Source organism: Gopherus evgoodei, chromosome 4 (assembly GCF_007399415.2).
Source record: "Gopherus evgoodei ecotype Sinaloan lineage chromosome 4, rGopEvg1_v1.p, whole genome shotgun sequence".
Lineage (NCBI taxonomy): Eukaryota > Metazoa > Chordata > Testudines > Testudinidae > Gopherus > Gopherus evgoodei.
In genome coordinates, this window is record NC_044325.1 from 96,726,691 (window position 1) to 96,746,408 (window position 19,718).

Below are 19,718 nucleotides of genomic sequence, written 5' to 3' on the forward strand. Positions count from 1 at the left end.
CTTGTTTCATTGTGTTGCAATACTAAAATGCTAGTTTTGGGTGGGGAAAGAAGAGAGTAGTCATTCTTCCCCAACAGTAATTGTCAGTGGGGCTCTCAAGGTTCCAGACGGCCGCCGAGTAAGATATATGATATTCTGGTCAGTGTTACAACTAATATTCAGAATGGCTATTGGTAGCAGTGACACAAGTGAGATCTTACCATGACCTGCCACTTAGGAAAGCTGTGAACAGCAGCAGAGGTACCAATATGATCTGAAGGAGAGGTTGCAAAAATTGGAAGAGATGAAAGGAAGTTACTTGGAAGCTTTCTGTTCTTTTCCAGCAGTGAGGATAGGAAGGGAAGAGACTGGAAGTTCTCCCCTTGCAGTGGTTGGTGATGGTGTGGAAGAGGGAGATACACTGTAATTTAACTTTTTTTTAAAATAAACTGTGACCTTTAAAGGAGAACGACAAAATAAAAGCAAACTAAATTTGTGCACTTGTTTGTTCATTAATGATATATAAAAAAGCCTGACAGTCGCCTTCTTTCCAACATCCCAGCCAAATAAAATAGTGCTTATTTTTTAACTTGAAAATATCAAGTTTGCCTGTTTTTGTTTGTTTACCTTGAAGATTGTAACTTAGGGAGATTTCTCAGCCCTAAGTGAATGGGTCTGGGTGTTTGTTAAATAGGATTTAATGAAATCAGAATTTTAATCTTGGATAAAAATGACTACTTCTCTTTCAATTTAATAACTTTTCAGTGTTTCTCTGATGTTATAATCCCACCACTTTTCCAGTTGCTTCCTGGGTAGATAGTCCTGAATTTTAGAGCTGATTGAAAAACAGCTACAGGAATTGTGGAAAATGTGTCCCTTTTTTTCTGTTGAAATTTGGAAAATTTTGACCAGCTTTACTGAATTTTGAATGTGTGTGTTTAACAACAACAACAAAATAATTCAAACTGTTTTTATACACCAGAAAGAAGCCAATAAGGTCAAAAGTTCAAACTCACCTTCGAGATCACTAATATTGAAGTTTAAAATTAGTCATATAGATATAAATTATTTTCAAATATATATTTCAAAGTGTATTGAACTAATTTCATGGAAATGGCATTGTAATTGTCTTGCTATTAAGAACTCCTGTAGGTGGTTTTCATCGTAAGCAAACAAGCCAGCACTTGCATTCAAGTATTAAAATACTTAGTAGCTGTAAGAATACCTTGGCCTTCAGTTACCATGGACTTTTTTTAAAGTCAAAGAATTCAGGCCATAAGAAAAACAAAATAAATGGAAAACTGTTTCCTTTTAGCTTTGAAAGTGTTGTTTTGCTTTTTAAAATACAAAATATATTCACTATAAAACAAAACAGACCCACATAAATTATGGAATTTGTCTCTGTATTCACCCAATCCATGCATATGTAGAGAAGCTGTACCACTAAACTTCTTTTTATTGGAGGTTCACATCTGAGTGATTGAGAGCTAGGAAATGATGAAAATTTCACAAAAATGTCTTGAGCAGTGTTCCATCCAACTCACAGGCAGCTCAAACATACTCTCCATAGTTGTGCAGGATAATTGAAAGTGGGGACTATTTGAGGTTATAACATTGCCTGGGCTAATAAACTCTAAAGTTGAAAGGAGAGGTGTATTAGCCCAGGAGACACTGATTATGAGTTATGCTTTAATAGATCACTGAATGCATACCTAGCCAAATAAATAAATTAATTATAACAGCAAGAGGACGAAAAAATGCCAGCATGGCTCAAACAGTAAAGGAGATGGTGAGATACACAAAGACATCCTTTAAAAATTGGAAGTCAGATCCTACTGAGGAAAATAGAAAGGATCATAAACTCTGGCAAGTCAAGTGTAAAAGTATTATTAGGCCTAAAAAGGCTATGAAGAGCAATTAGCAAGAGTCACAAAAACCAACAGCAATTAAAAAAAAAAAAATCAGAAGCAGAAAGCCTGCCAAACAATCAGTGGGGACATTAAATAAACTGGTAGAGGAGCATTCAGACAAGGCCGCCATGGAGAAGCTAAATCAGTGATACTCAGACCTCAGTGGCTTAGGAGCCAAGTTAGCAATCAAGATTATCCAAAAGATCCACAGTAGTGTGAATTCATTATTTAATTTACTATGTCTATCTATCTCTATATAGAAATATATATATAAATTTTGCAGTCATTTTACTGTGAAAGTAATATATATAATTCTCACAACAAAATGACTGCAAAATTGTATATACATTTCTATACAGAGATATAGTAAATTAAATAATGAATTCACACTACTGTGGTCATTTTGCTGTGAGACTTAATTATATTTTTCCTCACATCAAAATGACAGCCCAATTATTCTACATTTACTGATCAGTTAATAATGAAATCACACAGGTGTTTTAATATCATGTGCTGCAGAGAGTCACAGGAGACATATTAAACAGCAACTTATGGCTCCTGAACCTCAATCTGAGTATCACTGAGCTAAATGAATTCTTTGAAATGGTTGTCACTGCAAAAGATATGGAGGAGATCCTACACTCAAATCATTCTTTTTAGGTGACAAATTGGAAGAACTGTCCTGGATTGCAGAATCAATAAAGGAGGTTTTGGCACTTTGATAAATTTAACAGTAATAAGTCACCAAGACCAGATGGTGTTGATCCAAGTTTTCTGAAGGAACTCAAATATGAAATTGCAGAACTACCATTGGTGGTATGTAGTCCATTGCTTAAATCAGCCTCTATACCAGTTAGCTGAGGGTAGCAAATGTAATGCCAATTAAAAAAAAAAAAGGTTTTAGAGGCAATCCTGGCAATTACAAGCTGGTAAGCCTAACTTCAGTACTAGGCAAATTGGTTGAAACTATAGTAATGAACAAAATTATGGGACACATAGATGGACACATAGATGTTGGGGAAGAGTCAGCATGGCTTTTGTAAAGGGAAATCATGCCTCATCAATCTATTAGAATTCTTTGAGGGTGTCAGCAAGCACACGGATAAGGGTGATCCAGTGGATATAATGTACTTGGACTTTTGACAGGGTCTCTCACCAAAGGCTCTTAAGCAAAGTAAGCGGTCATGGGATAAGAGGGAAAGTCCTCTCATGGATCAGTAGCTGGCTAAAAGATAGGAAAAATAGGCTAGGAATAAATGTTCAGTTTTCACAGTGGAGAGAGGTAAATAGTGGGACCGCCACGGATCTGCACTGGGACCAGTGCTGTTCAACATATTCATAAAACTGGAAAAAGTTTGTAGAGGACACACAATTACACAAGATAGTTGAAATCCAAAGCTGACTGTAAAGAGTTACAAAGGGAACTCAATAAAGGCAGTGACTGGCAACAAAATGGCAGATGAAATTCAGGGTTGAAAAGTTCAAAGAAATGCACCTTGGAAAACATCCCAACTATACATACAAAATGATGGGGTTTAAATTAGCTGTTACCATTCAAGAAAAAGATCTGGGAATCTTTGTGGATAGTTCTCTAAAAACATATGCTTAGTGTGCAATAGTAGTCAAAAAAACAAAACAAAAAAAACCCCAACAGATTGTTAGGAACCATTAGGAAAGGGCTAGATAATAAGACAGAAAATATCATCATGCCACTTTATAAATCCATGGTAAACCCACACTTGAATACTGTGTGCAGTTGTGGTCACTCCATCTTTAAAAAAAAAAATGACAGAGAAGGGCAACAGAAATGATTAGTGGTATGGAACAGCTTCCATATGAGGAGAGATTAAGACTACTGGGACTGTTCAATTTAGAAGATAGACAACTAAGTGGGGGATTTGATACAGGTCTGTAGAATCTTGAATGGAGTGGAGAAAGTGAATAAGGAAGTGTTGTTTATAGTTCACATAACACAAGAACCAGGAGTCACCCAATTAAATTAATAGGCAATATATTTAAAACAAGCAATAGGAAGTAGTTCTTCAGTCAAAACATAATCAACCTGTGGAACTTCTTATCAGGGGATGGTGTGAAGGCCAAAAATATAACTGGGTTTAAAAAAAGAATTGGGTTCATGGAGGATGGGTCCATTGATGCCTGGTAACCAAGATGTTCAGGGGTGCAACCGCATGCTCTGAGGTCCCTAAACCTGTGACTGCCGAGGATGAATCACTCACTAATTGCCCTGTTTTGTTCATTCCCTCTGGAGCATCTGGCACTGGCCACTGTTAGCAGGCAGGATACTGAGCTAGATGGACCATTGCGTTGACGCAGATAAATTAAAATTCAGTAACATTAAAATCAGTACCCAGAGCATAGCAAATGATGCTGAATTGTGTTACTATTACAGTAAACAGTTCAAGTTCATACTGGTTAAATAGTCATGTGAGCTTCCTTCCGTCCTAAGCATCATCTATATTATGTTTGAGTAATGTCCTCAAGTAATATTCTCAGGGACACTGAATAAACACAGGTTATAGATAAGGACAGATATCATTATTAGCATATTTTCATTCTAGGCATTAAATATCAATAGTAAATACAAACAAGCTGAATTTATATGCATAGAGATTAAAATAAAGGCAGATATATTGGCTAAAGCAAAATGAGTTATAAAGTACACTTCAATTTACAAATAGCTTACATATCTGCTATAATTTAGAGAGAACAGTATTACTAATTAATTAGTCAGAATCAAGTTTCTCAATATTTTTCCTAGAGATTGAGAGTCTTTAGTAAATTTTGTTAGCAGTCTCGCATCTAATTGTTGCCCAGAAGAGATTCTATTTTAGAATGCCTTCATTTTTCAGGGAAGAGGATAGAGGTATCTATAATACAGGGACCCCTTGGTGCCAACTGGCAAAGGGCCCAAAGGTGCATAAAGTTTTATAGGGATCCCTGGGTCAGATATATGCATAATACAGGGGTCAGCAACCTATGGCACGCGTGCCAAAGATGGCATGCGAGCTGATTTTTAATGGCACGCTGTGGCTGCCGCTGGCCCTGCTCAGCCCGCTGCAGAATCCCAGCAGCGGGCTGAGCGGGGCCAATGGCCGGGACCCTAGCAGGCAGCAGCTTGCCATTAAAAATCCTGCCTGGCCCAGCCCGCTCTCTCTGGCAGGATAGGGGGCAGAATAAATCTTGGTCCTGCCGACTGCTCCTGTAGGGCAGGCTCTGCCGGCAGCCAAGCTTCCCCGTCCCCTGCCTCTTCCCCCAGCGTGCTGGTTCGTGCCCTGCTTCCTCTCCTTCCCTGCCACCAATGGCCCTTGCAAGGGAGTGGAGAAGAGCAGCCCCAGCGCCCTCACTGCTCAGACCGGGAAGGAGGCAGAGAAGAGGCAGGAGCGGGGCCTTGGGGAAGGCGGGTGGAATCGGTGTATCCCTCCAGCCCCCTGCCTTGAGCCGCTCAGGGCAGGAGGCTGGGAGCACCCCACCCAGTCCCAGCCCTCTGCACTGGCCCTTACATCCCCCTCACACTCCAAACCCTGCATCCCCCCCCATGACTCCAGCCCTGGCTCTGGCATCCCCCACACATACCCAGCCCCCCCATGTCCTGACTCCTGCACCCCCCTCACACCCCTCCTAGCCCTCTGCCATGACTCCTGCACCCCCCTCACACACACCCTGCCCTGACTCCTCCACTCCCCACACATACCCAGCCCCCCCATGTCCTGACTCCTACACCCCCCACAACCCCACCCTGAGCACCAAACAGGAGCTCTTGCACCCCCCCCCCCCCACATTTCCACCTGCACCCCTCACCAAATGGGAGCTACCCAGGTAAGCATTCCACACCCAAACCTCCTGTCCCAACCCTGAGCCCGCTCCGTCATTCTAGCTCCTGGCCAGGCACTGCACCTCAACCCCCAGCCTGCCCCTTCACCCCCACCATCAGCTCAGTGCAGAGAGAGAGAGAGGAAGAGAATGGGCCAGAACCAGGGAGAAGGTAGGTACCCACTCTGTGGGCAGGGCCGGGACCCCAGACCGGTGGCGGGTTGAGTGGGGCTGGCAGCCGAGACCTTGGCTGGCAGGAGCCAGCGGGCAGAACCAGCTCAGCCCGCTGCTGGTCTGGGGTTCTGGCTGCCGGCCCATTGCCAGCCGGGGTCCTGACCCCAGGCCCCTCTCAGCCTGCTGCCGGCCTAGGTGAACAGAACCCCAGGCCAGCAGCAGGCTGAGCAGGCCGGCGGCGTAAGATCAGCATTTTAATTTAATTTTAAATGAAGCTTCTTAAACATTTTGAAAACCTTGTTTACTTTACAAACAACAATAGTTTAGTTATTTAATATATAGACTTATAGAGAGAGACTTTCTAAAAAATGTTAAAATGTATTACCGGCATGCAAAACCTTAAATTGAAGTGAATAAATGAAGACTCAGCACACCACTTCTGAAAGGTTACCGACCCTGGCATAATATGTCACTGAAGGATGATGTGAGATCTCAACCAAGAGCCAGTAGCCCACTGGTCGTCGTCATCACTGCAAAATGTAGCTATTCTAAAAGTTATGTTCTTAAGGTTTTGAAGGTTAGGCAAGTTACCAGGTGATGATACACCTTAAAAATGTCCCTTTGAGACAGGACGTAACAAGTGCCTATCTCGTTGTCTGGCCATTTGTGTATTGTTTATTGTATGCTTCACTATATACTGAGCCAGGTGCAAACTAAGATATTGTGAAATCTACAAGAAAGGAAATCTGCAGAATGAAATAAACAACGTGGTGTCCTGTTTATGAATAAAAGCTAGGGATTGTCATGATATATCTTGGAGTGCAAAGGAACACACTGAGTCCTTCACCTAGCAGACAAGCTGACAGTGTGCTTGTGTCATGAAAGGAGGGTCACAGTCAAGGATGGCTGTAAAGAGCTGCAAGGATTTATGGTGAGCAGTACTCTGGAACAGTGGTTTTCAAACTGCATGCCCAGCCAGGGGACCTGGGTTAGAGGGGGAAGTGTCTGTGCCTGCTGGAACCAGCCAAGGGGAGCTTGGGGGTGTGTGTAGGGGGGCAGTGTCCATGCCTGCTGGCAAGAGCCACACGGAGCTGCTTGCGTGCCTCTGCCTAGGAGCTGGACCTGCTGCTGGCCACTTCTGGGGTGCAGCATGGTCCGCAGTGCTGGGACGGGCAGGAAGGCTGCCTTAGCACCCCTGCTGTGCTGCTGACTGGGAGCTGCCCCAGGTAAGCCTGTGCCCCAACCCTGTGCTTCAATCCCCTTCCCCAGCCCTGAGCCTCCCAACTCAGAACCCCTTCCTGCACCCCAAACCCTCCATCCCCATCCCCACCCTAGAGCCTGCACCCCCAGCCCAGAGCCCTGATCCTCCTCCTGTACTCAACCCTCTTCCCCACCCCAAAGCCCCCTCCCACACCCTCAACCACTCATTCTGAGCCCCACCCTGCGGCCCTCACCCCCGCACTCCAACCCTTTGCCTCAGTCCTGAGCCTCTCCTACACCCCAAACCCTTCATCCCGCAGCTCCGTTGGGTCACGGGCATTAACAATTTTCTTCACATGGGTCGCCAGAAGAAAAGTTTGAAAACCACTGTTCTAAAACACATGAGTATCTTGTTAGGTCTCAGCTCTAGGATGCCTGCTTTGATTTTATTTTATATGTACCCATTTGTCCCTGATACTTCTGTTTGCTACTACTTGAATCTCTGTGTTTTGTTAAATAAACTTATATTTGATTTCACAATAAACATATCTGCGTTTTGTGTTACCTGGAGCAGTGATCTGAGGTGGAACTGGTAAGCTGGATGTACTGTTTCACTGGAAGCAGTGAATCTATGAATATTGCAAGCGTCGAGTGGACCAGGGGCTGGACACTTCAGAGGAAGACTTAGAGGACTTGGAGGTTGGAGTGTGCCAATCACTGTACTGTAGAGTCACAGCTGGGTCTGGGAGGCCCAAAGGGGAGTGCTTGTTTTGCCTGGATGGATGCATTTGGGGAGCTGAGCCCTGGAGGCCCAGACAAGGCTTCCTCATGCTAAGGGCAAGTGGTAGTGAGGTGCCTCACAGCCTGGGGAAGAATCACAGCATCAGTGTCCCCCTTCTTCTCCCCCCCCCCCCGCCCCATTGATATCCTTTTTGAGAGTAATAATGATAATTTTTGCTTTCCTGCGCTCCGTGTACCACCAGTCTGGTTAAGAACAAAATACCAAGTGACTTTAAGAGCACTTCCTCTGCCTGTCTAGCTGCTGATATGATTATGTTTATATCTTGTTTCAGCAACTTAAAATTAATTGCTTTTGTGTGCATTTGTTCGTGGTCCTTGAATAGCGATCTTCTTGCAATGCATCAGGCCTGTTCAATGTGAACTGTTCCTGCTTTCAGTAAGCCAGGAATCAGCTGCTCAAGAAAGGAGGCCAAATCACCTCTTTCATCTCCCCCTGGGAGTCAAACCATTTATTTTTTCTTTGATTTGATTCTTCTAGAGTTCAAGCTTGTTAGTCAGAGAGCTTTTTAATCTTTTGTAGACATGTATGGAGCCTGGGGAAAAAAATAAAATCAATTTTCTGCTTGTGTGTCTGAGTAGAGGCATCAGCATTAGAAGTTTTAGTTTTAGTGGGGTCTACAAGAGTCTCCAGTGTTGTTACCTAGGCTGATAGTATACAATTTCCCATCTCGAGCCGCTTGTGCAATATTAGGACTTAGAAAATGTCCTTTGATTTTAAAGGATCTAATTTTTCCATCAACAGAAGCAGGAACTGTTGCTGCTTCAGAGCAAGGTGGCAGGTTCATTTGACCCACAAAAGGCTCTTTTGCTCTCTAAAAGTTCTGAAAGTTCTTTTTTAATCTTAGCTTGCCTAAAGTATGATCTGTAGTTCAATCACTTAACTTTTTGATGAGGTTTGCTTAAGAACTGCTAAATTCGCTGGATGTTGAAAGAACAGTAGGTAGCTAATCAGAACTATCCTCTCTCCATATGCTAGCGCTCTCTTTTACACCCTTTAAAGGTAATTTCTAAAAACTTGTCGAAAATAAATATTAAAATATTTTTTGCTTGTGAATGCTTTGCTGTATGAACTGTAAGAAAGTAACATTTCTTGGGAGAAAATGCTATAGCCTGAAAAGCAATACTGAAAAAAGGTCCATGTCTAGACAGTGTTTATTGCAACAAAATCTTGTTGTCTTGTAAGTATAAAGTCCCCTGCACTTGCTCCTGAAATTAGGAGACATACAAAATCTGCCACAAATGAGACAGCAGGGAAACTCTGGAGTGGTGGCTATTGTGATTCAATTTGCTAGCTTTTGCCTCTGGAGACTAAATTCATTCAAGACATAGAGATAATAGATTGAGTGCTATAAGTACTTGATGAGTACTATAGAAGTGCCTTTAAATAAATAAATAAACACTAGTATTTAAATTGCATCTAAAAATTTTTCTTGTAAATTAGGCTAATCCTTTCGATTTGAGATCGTTAGCATTCTTGGTGGAAAAGAGGCTTAGTACCACAACAGCATGATTGGCTGTTGTACACCAGGATTGAGGTATTTTAGTAGAGGTAAAAGTAAATACATGAATTGCACTTTCATTAGTGCTGAAGAGTTTTTGTTGTTAGCCTTGTTATGGCAATAAAAAGTTAATAATAGTACTTGATATAAAATCTCTGGAAAGGGACTAATTTAAAATAGTTTCTCTTTTTGTTTCTTTTCTTTTTTCTTTTTGTTTCGTTTTTCCTTTTCTTTTTGTTTCATTTTGTTTCTCCTTTTTGTTTCTCTTCTTTTCTTTTGATTCTGTATAGATTTATTTAAAAAAACTATTAGAATTATTACCCTACCATTGTCTAGAGATGTTGCTATCCTCTTTTAAAAAACAAAGAAACCTACAGCAGCCCCTTCTAACATGGTAACCACTTAATTGTGTGGTATTAAATTCCTTATCATAGAAATGAGAAAGTGAGCATGGCTTACTTAAGTTGAGTGTTAAATATTTTTGGAACATTAAATAGCAATTGAGGCTAGTCATGAGATATTATTAGAGATGTTTATAACCACTATATCAGGTAAAATTAGCTAATATAGAAGCTGGCATATGAAGGATTATTCAACAAAAGTGAGAACTTCATGAAATTGTTTAAAATAAGTGATCAAACTGAGTATGCAATGGACTAGATGTCCATGATATCATTCAAACTTGATGTTTATAATTCTGCTTTGTACATTAAATATATCATGCGTCCATGTGCTTAAAAAACGTATTTCATAAAGATACCCGAGGCCATAATCTTATTTCAGATTGTTGATGCATGTGTTCAGGCACAGTACATGAGTTACATGATCTGTAGGGATATGTGTAGTTTTCTGAGATAAGAATCTACACTGTTAACAATTTATTGCACAATAATTGCTAGCTAATTGTTTTTATTAAATACGATATTTGTGTTGAAAGACAAATTCATTTTTGAGATTGAGGCTGCATTAACTCCTCACTTGGGTGGTTGAGAAAGCATAATAGAAGTGTTGGGTTCTTCAAATATCTTCCATGACATACATAAATATGAAACTTTTATTATTATTGTTAGAATTTTGACATTCCGATAATAATGCATTTTAGATAGTGGACATACTTGAGATAATGGTATAAGTTCCGTTGTGCTTTTTGTTATGAAGTGTGCCATTTTGGGATAGCTTATCATTATACCTCCTGTTCAAGTAGTTTTTGTCATTCAGAGACTTCTACCTCACCAAACTACCATAGGAGGTTGTCTTGCTGTGTTTGGATGTAATGTTACATTTCCATTACGAAAAAGGAAGGGTGGATAAGAGAAGCAATTACTACTTCTAAAAACAGGCTGCACCAAGGATCAGAATAACCAAATATTGTTTAACATTTCAAAATATTCCAACAGACCACTTTGAACAGAAAGTTACCCATTATGCCAGTGTGGATTTTTCACAGTATGGAAGGAATTGTCTGTTGTATAGGGAAAATATTTGAGGCAGTATGCCCCACAACTTTTCCAGGGCTTGCATTGCTTCTAGTGCGCCAGGTCAAAACACATTGCAGATGCAGGACATAAAATTTGAGGTTTTTTACCCACGAAATTTATACCCAAATAAATCTGTTAGTCTTTAAGGTGCCACCGGACTCCTTATTGTTTTTATAAAATTTCTTAAAAAGCAAACCTCATGGGAAACCTTTTGATTGGCTGGCCCTTTCCTCACTTACCTGCATTTTTGGGAAAAGCAGCCAGTCATGGATGCACCAAGAAGGAGGCAGAGCTCCCCTCCCTCTCCACTCAGCAATGTGACATTATTCTCCCAAGAGGCAAGGGAAAAAAGGGAACAGAAAGAGCACAAGAAGAACAGGGGTACTTGTGGCACCTTAGAGACTAACAAATTTATTTCAGCATGAACTTTCATTAGCTACAGCTCACTTCTTCGGATGCACAGCAGTTCAAGGAGGCTCCTCTCTACTTCCTTCCCTTTCTCTTCTGTGAGCAACAGGTCAGCCTGCTCTCTGCTCCTCCTCCATCCCTTCTCCCTGGCCTGAGATGAGGGAGAGGGGACCCCACTGCAGTCTCCCCCAAGCCTGGGATAGGGTGTGAAGAATTGTAGGAGGAGCAGAGGTGAAGTTGGGGGCGAGCAGAATTGATGGGGGTTAGGTGGGGTGGAACAGTGGTTGGGACCGAATTCATGGAGGGCTGGAGGGAGCGGGATTGATTTGGGGATGGAATTAATTGCTGTCAGGGAGATGGGCAAATGTGGAAGTCAATCTTAGAAACCCCCACTTTTTTCAGACCACATTAAACATTGTGCCTGAGGCCTCCCTTAGAAGGTTGTCTGCCATGCAGTGAGGGTCCTTTTGCCCCAGAGAATTTCTGCAAAATCAAGGATACTCCAGCTACTTGTAACTGCTTATAGAAGGAAAAACAAGATCTTCTGCCTTAGAAGTAATTTATGTAGTGAGAATTTATAGCTCAACTTTCAAAAACAAGGAAAAGAATCAATTATGTGTTTTTATGGATGTTACTGAAAATTGTACTTATTGTAACCAAAGTTGAAAATGCCTCCTTCTAGATCAGAAGATCGCACAAGGTTAGAATTTGTATCGCTGAATATAATTCTTGCTAACAATACTTGTATAATTTGAATTGATGATCAGTTTAGAATTGTTTTTTCCATTACAATCCAGTCTTGATATATAAATGTAAAAGTTAAACATATGTTTACACGGGCTGTGTGTGTATTATAAAATTATCTGTTGGGCTGGAAATATGACAGTTTTTAGAATGAGAGAACAGAAAATAACTTCACCCATAATGAAATACAGTTATGTCTGCCAACTATTCTTAACAAGGATACAAATCAGTAAACATATCTTGTGTCACTGCGCAAGAGCCAGACTCAAGTGATTTCTTAGTATTGTCACAGCTAAAGGTGGAACTATAAAGAAGTAATCTCAAATATTTTCAATTTTAATACTTTTTCCTTAATAATTTATAATAAGATGCCAGGATAGAATGCCATATATTTCTGAAAGAAATATTGCCAAAGTGGTAGGGGTAGAGCACTTAATGTATTCTTCCCACTGAGCAATATGAAGAAATTTGCACAGCGCTCAACAGTGTGAAGAACTCTCTGGGCTGGTGCCAAATTGAGCATTGATGATTAGGGGAATATAATTATCACCTGCACATAGGTGATGATGTGCTATGTAGTGAGACCAAATGATGTGCACAGTAGCCAGTTTTAGGATTTTAATTTAATCTTTTTGCATGCAGTGTTGTTGTAGCTATGTTGGTCCCAGGATATTAGTGAAACAGTTTGGGTGAGGTAATAGCTGTTATTGGACCGCTTCTGGTGGTGAGAGACACAAACTTTTGAGCTTACACAACACAGAGCTCTTCTTCAGGTCTGGGAAATGTATTTAGAGTGTCACAGCTAAATACAAGGTGGAACAAATTATTTAGCATAAGTAATCAACACACATTTCACCTTGAATAGTTCCTTGAAATATGTGTTAACTATTTATGCTAAACAATCTGTTACACCTTTTATTTAGCTGTGACCCTCTGAATACATTTCCCAGACCTGAAGAGCTCTGTGTTGTTGTCTCTCTCACAAACAGAAGCTGGTCCAATAAAAGATATTACCTCACCCACCATGATTCCCTAGTTACTCTTTTTGGCAGCCTGGAATGGTGGCTACAAGAGAATGCTTAAGCACTGCATTTGGAAGAAAAACTGAGAACTGACACAATCACAAGGGCCAGATATGACAGAAGTGTGCCTGGAAATTCTAATAAAACAATATCCCTCACAGGAAGGTGCTCAGTGCCTCATGTTGTTGTGTAGTGGGCACAGTGTTCTTGCTGACCTATCAAAACTATACACTGTTTGCTCTTGTCTTTAGTGAAAACAAAGGAACAAAGCTCACAGAGTTGCCAATTCTTGCAATATTTGGTAACTTTTTGAAAGTTTCCCATTATGGTATGATTGCTGCATCAAACGCTCAGTTTTTCCCTTATACAAAGTGGCTGCCTTCACATTCCAGGGGATAGCAGAGGGTTAGTGGAGTCCCTTTTTCAGCAGCCTCCAGGGAGGCCTGCCTTTTTTTTTTGAGGGGACAGGGGGCATGAGTTTAACATTGAATTTTATGCTTGAAATAATCAGACACACACAGGTTCAGGCAGTTGTCCCCTAAAGGTTCAACATCTAGAAGGCAAATGAAAAAGCTATAATTTATTGGCTTAAAAATCATGATATATTTTAAAATAATCTCATGGGTTTTTTGGTTCTGACTCATAACTTCTGAATGCTTGAACCTGATCATATTGCACCATGGTCAGAAGTCCATTGATGACTCAGTGTTCCTGTTGCTCCTGCAGAACTGAGCCTCTAGAAGCTTGAAAGTAATTTCGGCCCCCCACAATTTATCTGCTTTTCTGATTGATTATCATTAGTTTGTTGCTTTTCTTAGTTTATTTTATGCATTGGCATTATTGATATTGGCAAAGATCTAGACATAGTGTATTTTAACTGTTTGTATCACTTACGCACTTTTGCTGGCAATAAAAATGATAAAACTGCTTGATAATTCAAATGACATTATAAAAGTTAAACATGATCTACAATTTTTATTTAATTATATTTAAGGAGGCCCAAAAGAATGGGGTTTTTGGGGCCATATTGCCACTTGCTATTGCTATCAGTTTTGTCTTTTTCTGTTTTATTCTAGTAATAAACAAAACCTTTTAAATGTTCTTTCATTCTTGCTATAGTTTAGCCATTTTAACATATTTGTATTTAAAATAATATTCAACTTACACAAATGAGTTTAAATTGAGCAAGAAATTGACATATTATGATGTAATGACTCATGTATAGGTAGTGGCCCACTAATGCAGATAACGAAGCAGTAAATTTCAAAAAATGTATACTCCTTGCCATCACTAAACTAAGCAAATATCACTTTTTTCTCAAGTTAATGCAATGTAGATTTTTCGTTGTTGTGAATCCAAGCTTTCATGTGGCCATCTGGTTCATGTAATACCAATTTTTAATTACCCTACATTTTTTGTCAAGTCTTTGCTCAAACACAAATATCGAGCCTTGATATTTTTCCTTTATATAACTTCTTTGGCTTCCTGTCAGAGTTTCATCAATTTGTTTCTTTGGTTGTGTGTTTTGTTTCCCACATTTAATTTCTTCGTTTAGCTTAAGCTATGGAGGAGGACATCCATCACACTCGGAAACGGATCTTCTTCACAGACAGACATATGCAGCTTCTCATCAGCTTCCAGGATATGCTACCACCCACCATCCTACTGGTAAATGTCTATTGTATGAAAATCAATTTAAATAACTGCTCTGTTAAATACTACATCTTTATACTGATTAATTATATGGTTCTAAGGAGTCTGTAATGCAAGGTGTGGCAAAGGCATTTCAAGAGTGAATTTACTATTTCAGCAATTTACTGAGGCTTCAACCATGAGTTTGTCATGAGTGCACAATGGGGAAGGTAACTAGGAAGTTCACAATCTGACTTACTAATTCTATGAGCATTAAATTAAAAAGAAAAAAGTGCTGAGTTTTTTCTTTCAGATATTGAGCATCAATTTTTCAGTGACTGTAAGTTCAATAAGTATACAAATGTTAACCTATTCTACACGTAAGAGTCAAATATTCAGTTGGTCTCCAAAGCCAGCTGCTGAAATTGTGCCAACAATTTTTGTGCAAATCAGATACTTAGAAGCCTAATTCATGCAAGCTTGGACACACAATTGTTCTTACTAGTTTGTGCAACCTTATGGTGTAGTATTAAATGCTAGCTAAAAATGTAGCTTTAAAATGTGGTAATAGTGAATGACTTATAAGTAAATGATGAAACCTAATTGGTCATCACGTCATAAAAATGTGAGCCTGTGTTCTGCAATCTAGATATCAACTTGTGTTGCATATGAAAGAAGAAGACTTCACAAAAAGAACAGTGGGCCAAAACCTGGAGGAGAGGGAAATGTGTATCAAACTTAAAACTGGTTAGCTTTGCTTCTTACTGGCATAGATTGAGTTATAGTATAGTGTTTTAATATATGGCTGACCACTAGTAAATTAAAATTTTGAACAAATTTATTGTAGGTTTTTAACAGCAAGTGTTAACATTTCATACACAAATGTGTTTTTTCAAACAAGGTAAAAAGCTTTGTAGTGTTTGGGTAGCAGTGATATCTCTGACTGTGGCTTGCTCTTAAATTTGTAATAGGAATTCATTGTGATTTGGATATTTGTTTTTTTCCAAGGTCTTTCTGGAATATTTGATACTAGTATGCACAGTGCTGGAAGTAACACTAAAGAAACTTCAGTTATGAACTTTCTCTCTGCAATTGAGTCTCGCACTGCTCAGGCTGCTGCTTCAGGAGCTACCCTTTTACCACAATTCAGGGCTCCATCATGGCAGACAGGTGATGTTTTCTTAATTTTTAGCACATTTGTAAATTATTATATATGTGTGTATGTATTTAAAAGAGAGTTGTGGTGATGAATAAATAAGATTGAGATGAGAATTCTTTCTTAAACTCCCCTCTTCGTTATTCTTAACTTTGTGAAAAAATTTCCTCTTGAAACAATTTTTTTCATATTGGTGTTAGCCCAGTAGTGAATATTTCTTGAGTTTAAAAAAAAAGGCTTCTCAGCCACTTCTGAATTTTGCAATTATGAAAAAATGCACATCTTCCACCTCCATTTTATTTTGCACTATTATAACCCAAGCCAAGCTTTTCATTCAAATTTTCAAAATTGGCAAAACAAGTATGGTCAGACCAACAGTCTACCTAGTCCAGTATCCTGTATTCTGATTGTGGCCAACCCCAGAAGTTTCAGAAGGAATGAGCTGAACAGGGCAGTTTTGAGTGATGCATTCCATGTTGTCCATTCCCAGATTCTGGCAGTTGGAGATTGAGGGATACCCGAAGCATGGAATTGCATCTGTGATCATTTTGGTTAATAGCCATTGATGGCCCTATATTCTCTTTGAATTTATCTAATTCTTTTTTAAACCCAGTTTATACTATTGGCCTTCACAACATCCCCTGGCAACAAGTTTCAGAGGTTGACTGTGCGTTGTGTGAAGTTGTTCTTTTTGTTTGATACCTGCTGCCTATTCATTTCAGTGGGTGACCCACTAGTTCCTGTGCTGTGTTATGTGAAGGGGCAAATAACAGTTCCTAGTTCCTTATTTACTTTCTCCATACCACTCATAGCGCCCTTTAGTCATCTCTTTTCTAAACTGAACAGTCCCAGCCTTTAAGTTTTTCTCATATGGAACAGCTTCCATACCCCTAATAATTTTTGTTGCTTTTCTCTGTACCTTTTCCAATTCTAGTATCTCTCTTTCCAGATGGGATGCCCCAGAATTTCATGCAGTATTAAAGACATTGGCATATCATGAATTTATATAGTGACACGAAGATGATATTATCTGTCTTATTATCTATCCCAGGGGTCGGCAACCTATGGCATGCGTGCCAAAGATGGCACACGAGACAATTTTTAATGGCACACAGCTGCCTGCTGGAACTCCGCGTGTTGTTAAAAATCTTGCCAACATGGCAAGCCGCGGGGTCCACGGTCCCGCGCCGGAGCCCTGGCCTAGCACAGCAAGCCGCTGGCCCCTCTCCCGCCTTCCTCCAGAGCCCTGCCACTGCCCGCGCAGAGCTCTGGGGAGCTGGGGCTGCGCGCTCCCGCGGGGCAGCGTTTGGCTCCGTGGGGAGGGAAAGATGCTCCCCGCTCACCCAGAGCCCTCCTGCTGTGCGCACAGAGCTCTGAGGGGCGGGGTGGAGCAGGGCTGCGCGCGGGGGGGGGTGGCGGCAGTGGTGGTGGTGGCGGCGGCAGGGCTCCGGATGAGCGAGGAGCCTCATGGTAAGGAGGCCGGCTCCGGGCAGTCAAGGGACAGGGAGCAGGATGGGGGGGTGGTTAGGGGTGGGGGTCTCTGCAGGGGGCAGTCAGGGAGCAGGGGGGTTAGATGGGGCATATGAGTCTCGGGGTTTGTTTAGGGGGTGGATGGGGTCAGGGCAGTCGGGACAGGGAGCAAAGAGGGTTCTGGGGGAGCAGTTAGGGTGGGGGGGTCTCTGGAGAGAGTGGTCAGGGGACAAGGAGCTGGGGGAGTTGGATGAGTCGGGAGTTCTGGGGGGATTGCCAGGAGGTAGGGGTGTGGAGAGGGGTTGTGGCAGGCAGGGAGCGGGTGGGGGGGTTGTATGGGTCCAGAGTTCTGGGGATCCTGTCAGGGAGCAGGGAGCGATTAGATAGGCATGGGAGTCCAGGGGCTCTGTCTGGGTGTAGGGATGTGGATAAGGGTTGGGGCTGTCAGGGGACAGGTAGAGGGTAGGGCCCTAAGGGGGGCAGTCAGGAGATAAGGGCCAGGGAGGCTTAGATAGGGGTGGGGTCCCAGGAGGGGGTAGTCAGGACAAGGAGCAGGGGGGGTTGGGTGTTCTGGGGGGTGCAGTCACTCAACCCTCTGCCCTGAGCCCTGATCCCCTTCCCCCCCCACACACCCAGCCCTCTGCCCTGAGCCCTGCACCCCCACACACCCCCAGGCCCCTGCCCTGAGCCCTGTACCACCCATCCCTCTGTTGACTCCTTGACCACCCCATGGCCACAGTCCTGACTGGCACCCCCATACATACCCAGCCCCCCCACTCTGACACCTGCACCCCCCTCACATGTCCCTAGCCCTCTGCTCTGACTCTTGCACCCCCACATCCCGAGCCCCCCGCCCCCACATCCTATGCATCCTGCACATCCCCACCCCCACCCTGAGCACCAAACAGGAGCCCCTGCACCCTCACTCACATTCCCACCTGCACCCCTCACACCACATAGGAGCTGCCCAGGTAAGTGCCCCCACACCCAAACCTCCTGCCCCAACCCTGAGCCCCCTCCTCCATTTTAGCTCCTGGCCAAACCCTTCACCACCAGCCCTGTGCTCGGTCCACTCCAACTCTCAGCTCAGTGCAGAGAGAGGAAGAGAATGGGTCAGAACCAGGGAGAAGGTAGGTACTCACTGTATATGGGCAGGGCTGGGACCCCAGACCGGCACCGGGCTGAGCGGGTCTGGCAGCTGGGATCCCGGCTGGCAGGAGCCGGAGGATGGTACCCCTGAGCGGCAGTGAGCTGAGCCGCTCAGCCCACTGCCGATCTGGGGTCCTGGCCACCAGCCCCACACAGCCCGCTGCCAGTCTGGGGTTCTGGCTGCCAGACCCTTCCCAGCTGGGGTTCCGGCCGCAGGCCCCACTTAGCCCGCTGCCGGCCTAGATGAACAGAACCCGAGACCAGCAGCGGGCTGAGTGGGTCGGTGGCGTAAGATCAACATTTTAATTTAATTTTAAATGAAGCTTCTTAAACATTTTGAAAACCTTGTTTATTTTACAATACAACACTAGTTTAGTTATATAATATATAGACTTGTAGAGAGAGACCTTCTAAAAAACATTAAAATGTATTAGCGGCACGTGAAACCTTAAATTAGAATGAATAAATGAAGACTCGGCACACCACTTCTGAAAGGTTGCCGACCCCTGATCTATCCCTTTCCTAGTGGTTGCTGACATTTTGTTAGCTCATTTGACTGCTGTTGCACACTGAATGGATGTTTTCAGAGAATCTCCATGATGACACCCAGGTCTCTTTCTTGAGTGGTAACTAATTTAGTCCGCATCATTAGACATAGTTGGGATTATGTTTTCCAAGGTGCATTATTTTGCACTGTTGAACCCTGAATGCCATCTGTCATTTTGTTGCCAGTTACTGTCTTTAGTGAGTTCTCTTTGTAACTCTTCGCTGTCAGCATTGGACTTTAACTATCTTGTGTAATTTTGTATCCTCTGCAAACTTTGCCTCCTCACCATTTACTCCTTTTTCTAGATCATTTATGAATATGTTGAACAGCAGTGATCTAGTACAGATCCTTGGGGGACCCATTATTTATCTTTCTTCACTGTGAAAACTGACCATTTATTCCTAGCCCTTATTTCCTATATTTTAACCAGCTACTACTGATCCATGAGAGGATCTTCCCTCTTATCCCATGACTGCTTATTTTGCCAAAGAGTCTTTGGTAAGGGACCTTGTTCAGCTATATTCACTGAATCACCCTTGTCCACGTGCTTGTTGACCCCCTCAAACAATTCTAATAAGTTGGTGAGGCATCATTTCCCTTTACAAAAGCCATGTAGATGCTTCCCCACCGTATTGTGTCCACCTGTGTTTCTGATAATTCTGTTCTCTACTATAGTTTCAACCAGTTTTCCTGGTACTGAAGTTAGGCTTACCGGCTT

General features: G+C 42.2%; 1 protein-coding gene across 5 annotated transcripts in view; it reads left to right on the forward strand.

Annotated features, from left to right (window-relative positions):
• QSER1 (glutamine and serine rich 1) overlaps nt 1-19,718 on the forward strand; it is a 77,902-nt gene that overhangs the window by 11,044 nt on the left and 47,140 nt on the right. For all 5 annotated transcript variants that reach the window (XM_030560283.1, XM_030560277.1, XM_030560278.1 and 2 more), the window contains exons 2-3: nt 14,602-14,714; nt 15,687-15,848. In XM_030560283.1, coding sequence (XP_030416143.1) covers nt 15,713-15,848 — 136 coding nt within the window. In that variant the 5' untranslated portion in view covers nt 14,602-14,714; nt 15,687-15,712. The remainder of the gene's footprint in view (nt 1-14,601; nt 14,715-15,686; nt 15,849-19,718) is intronic.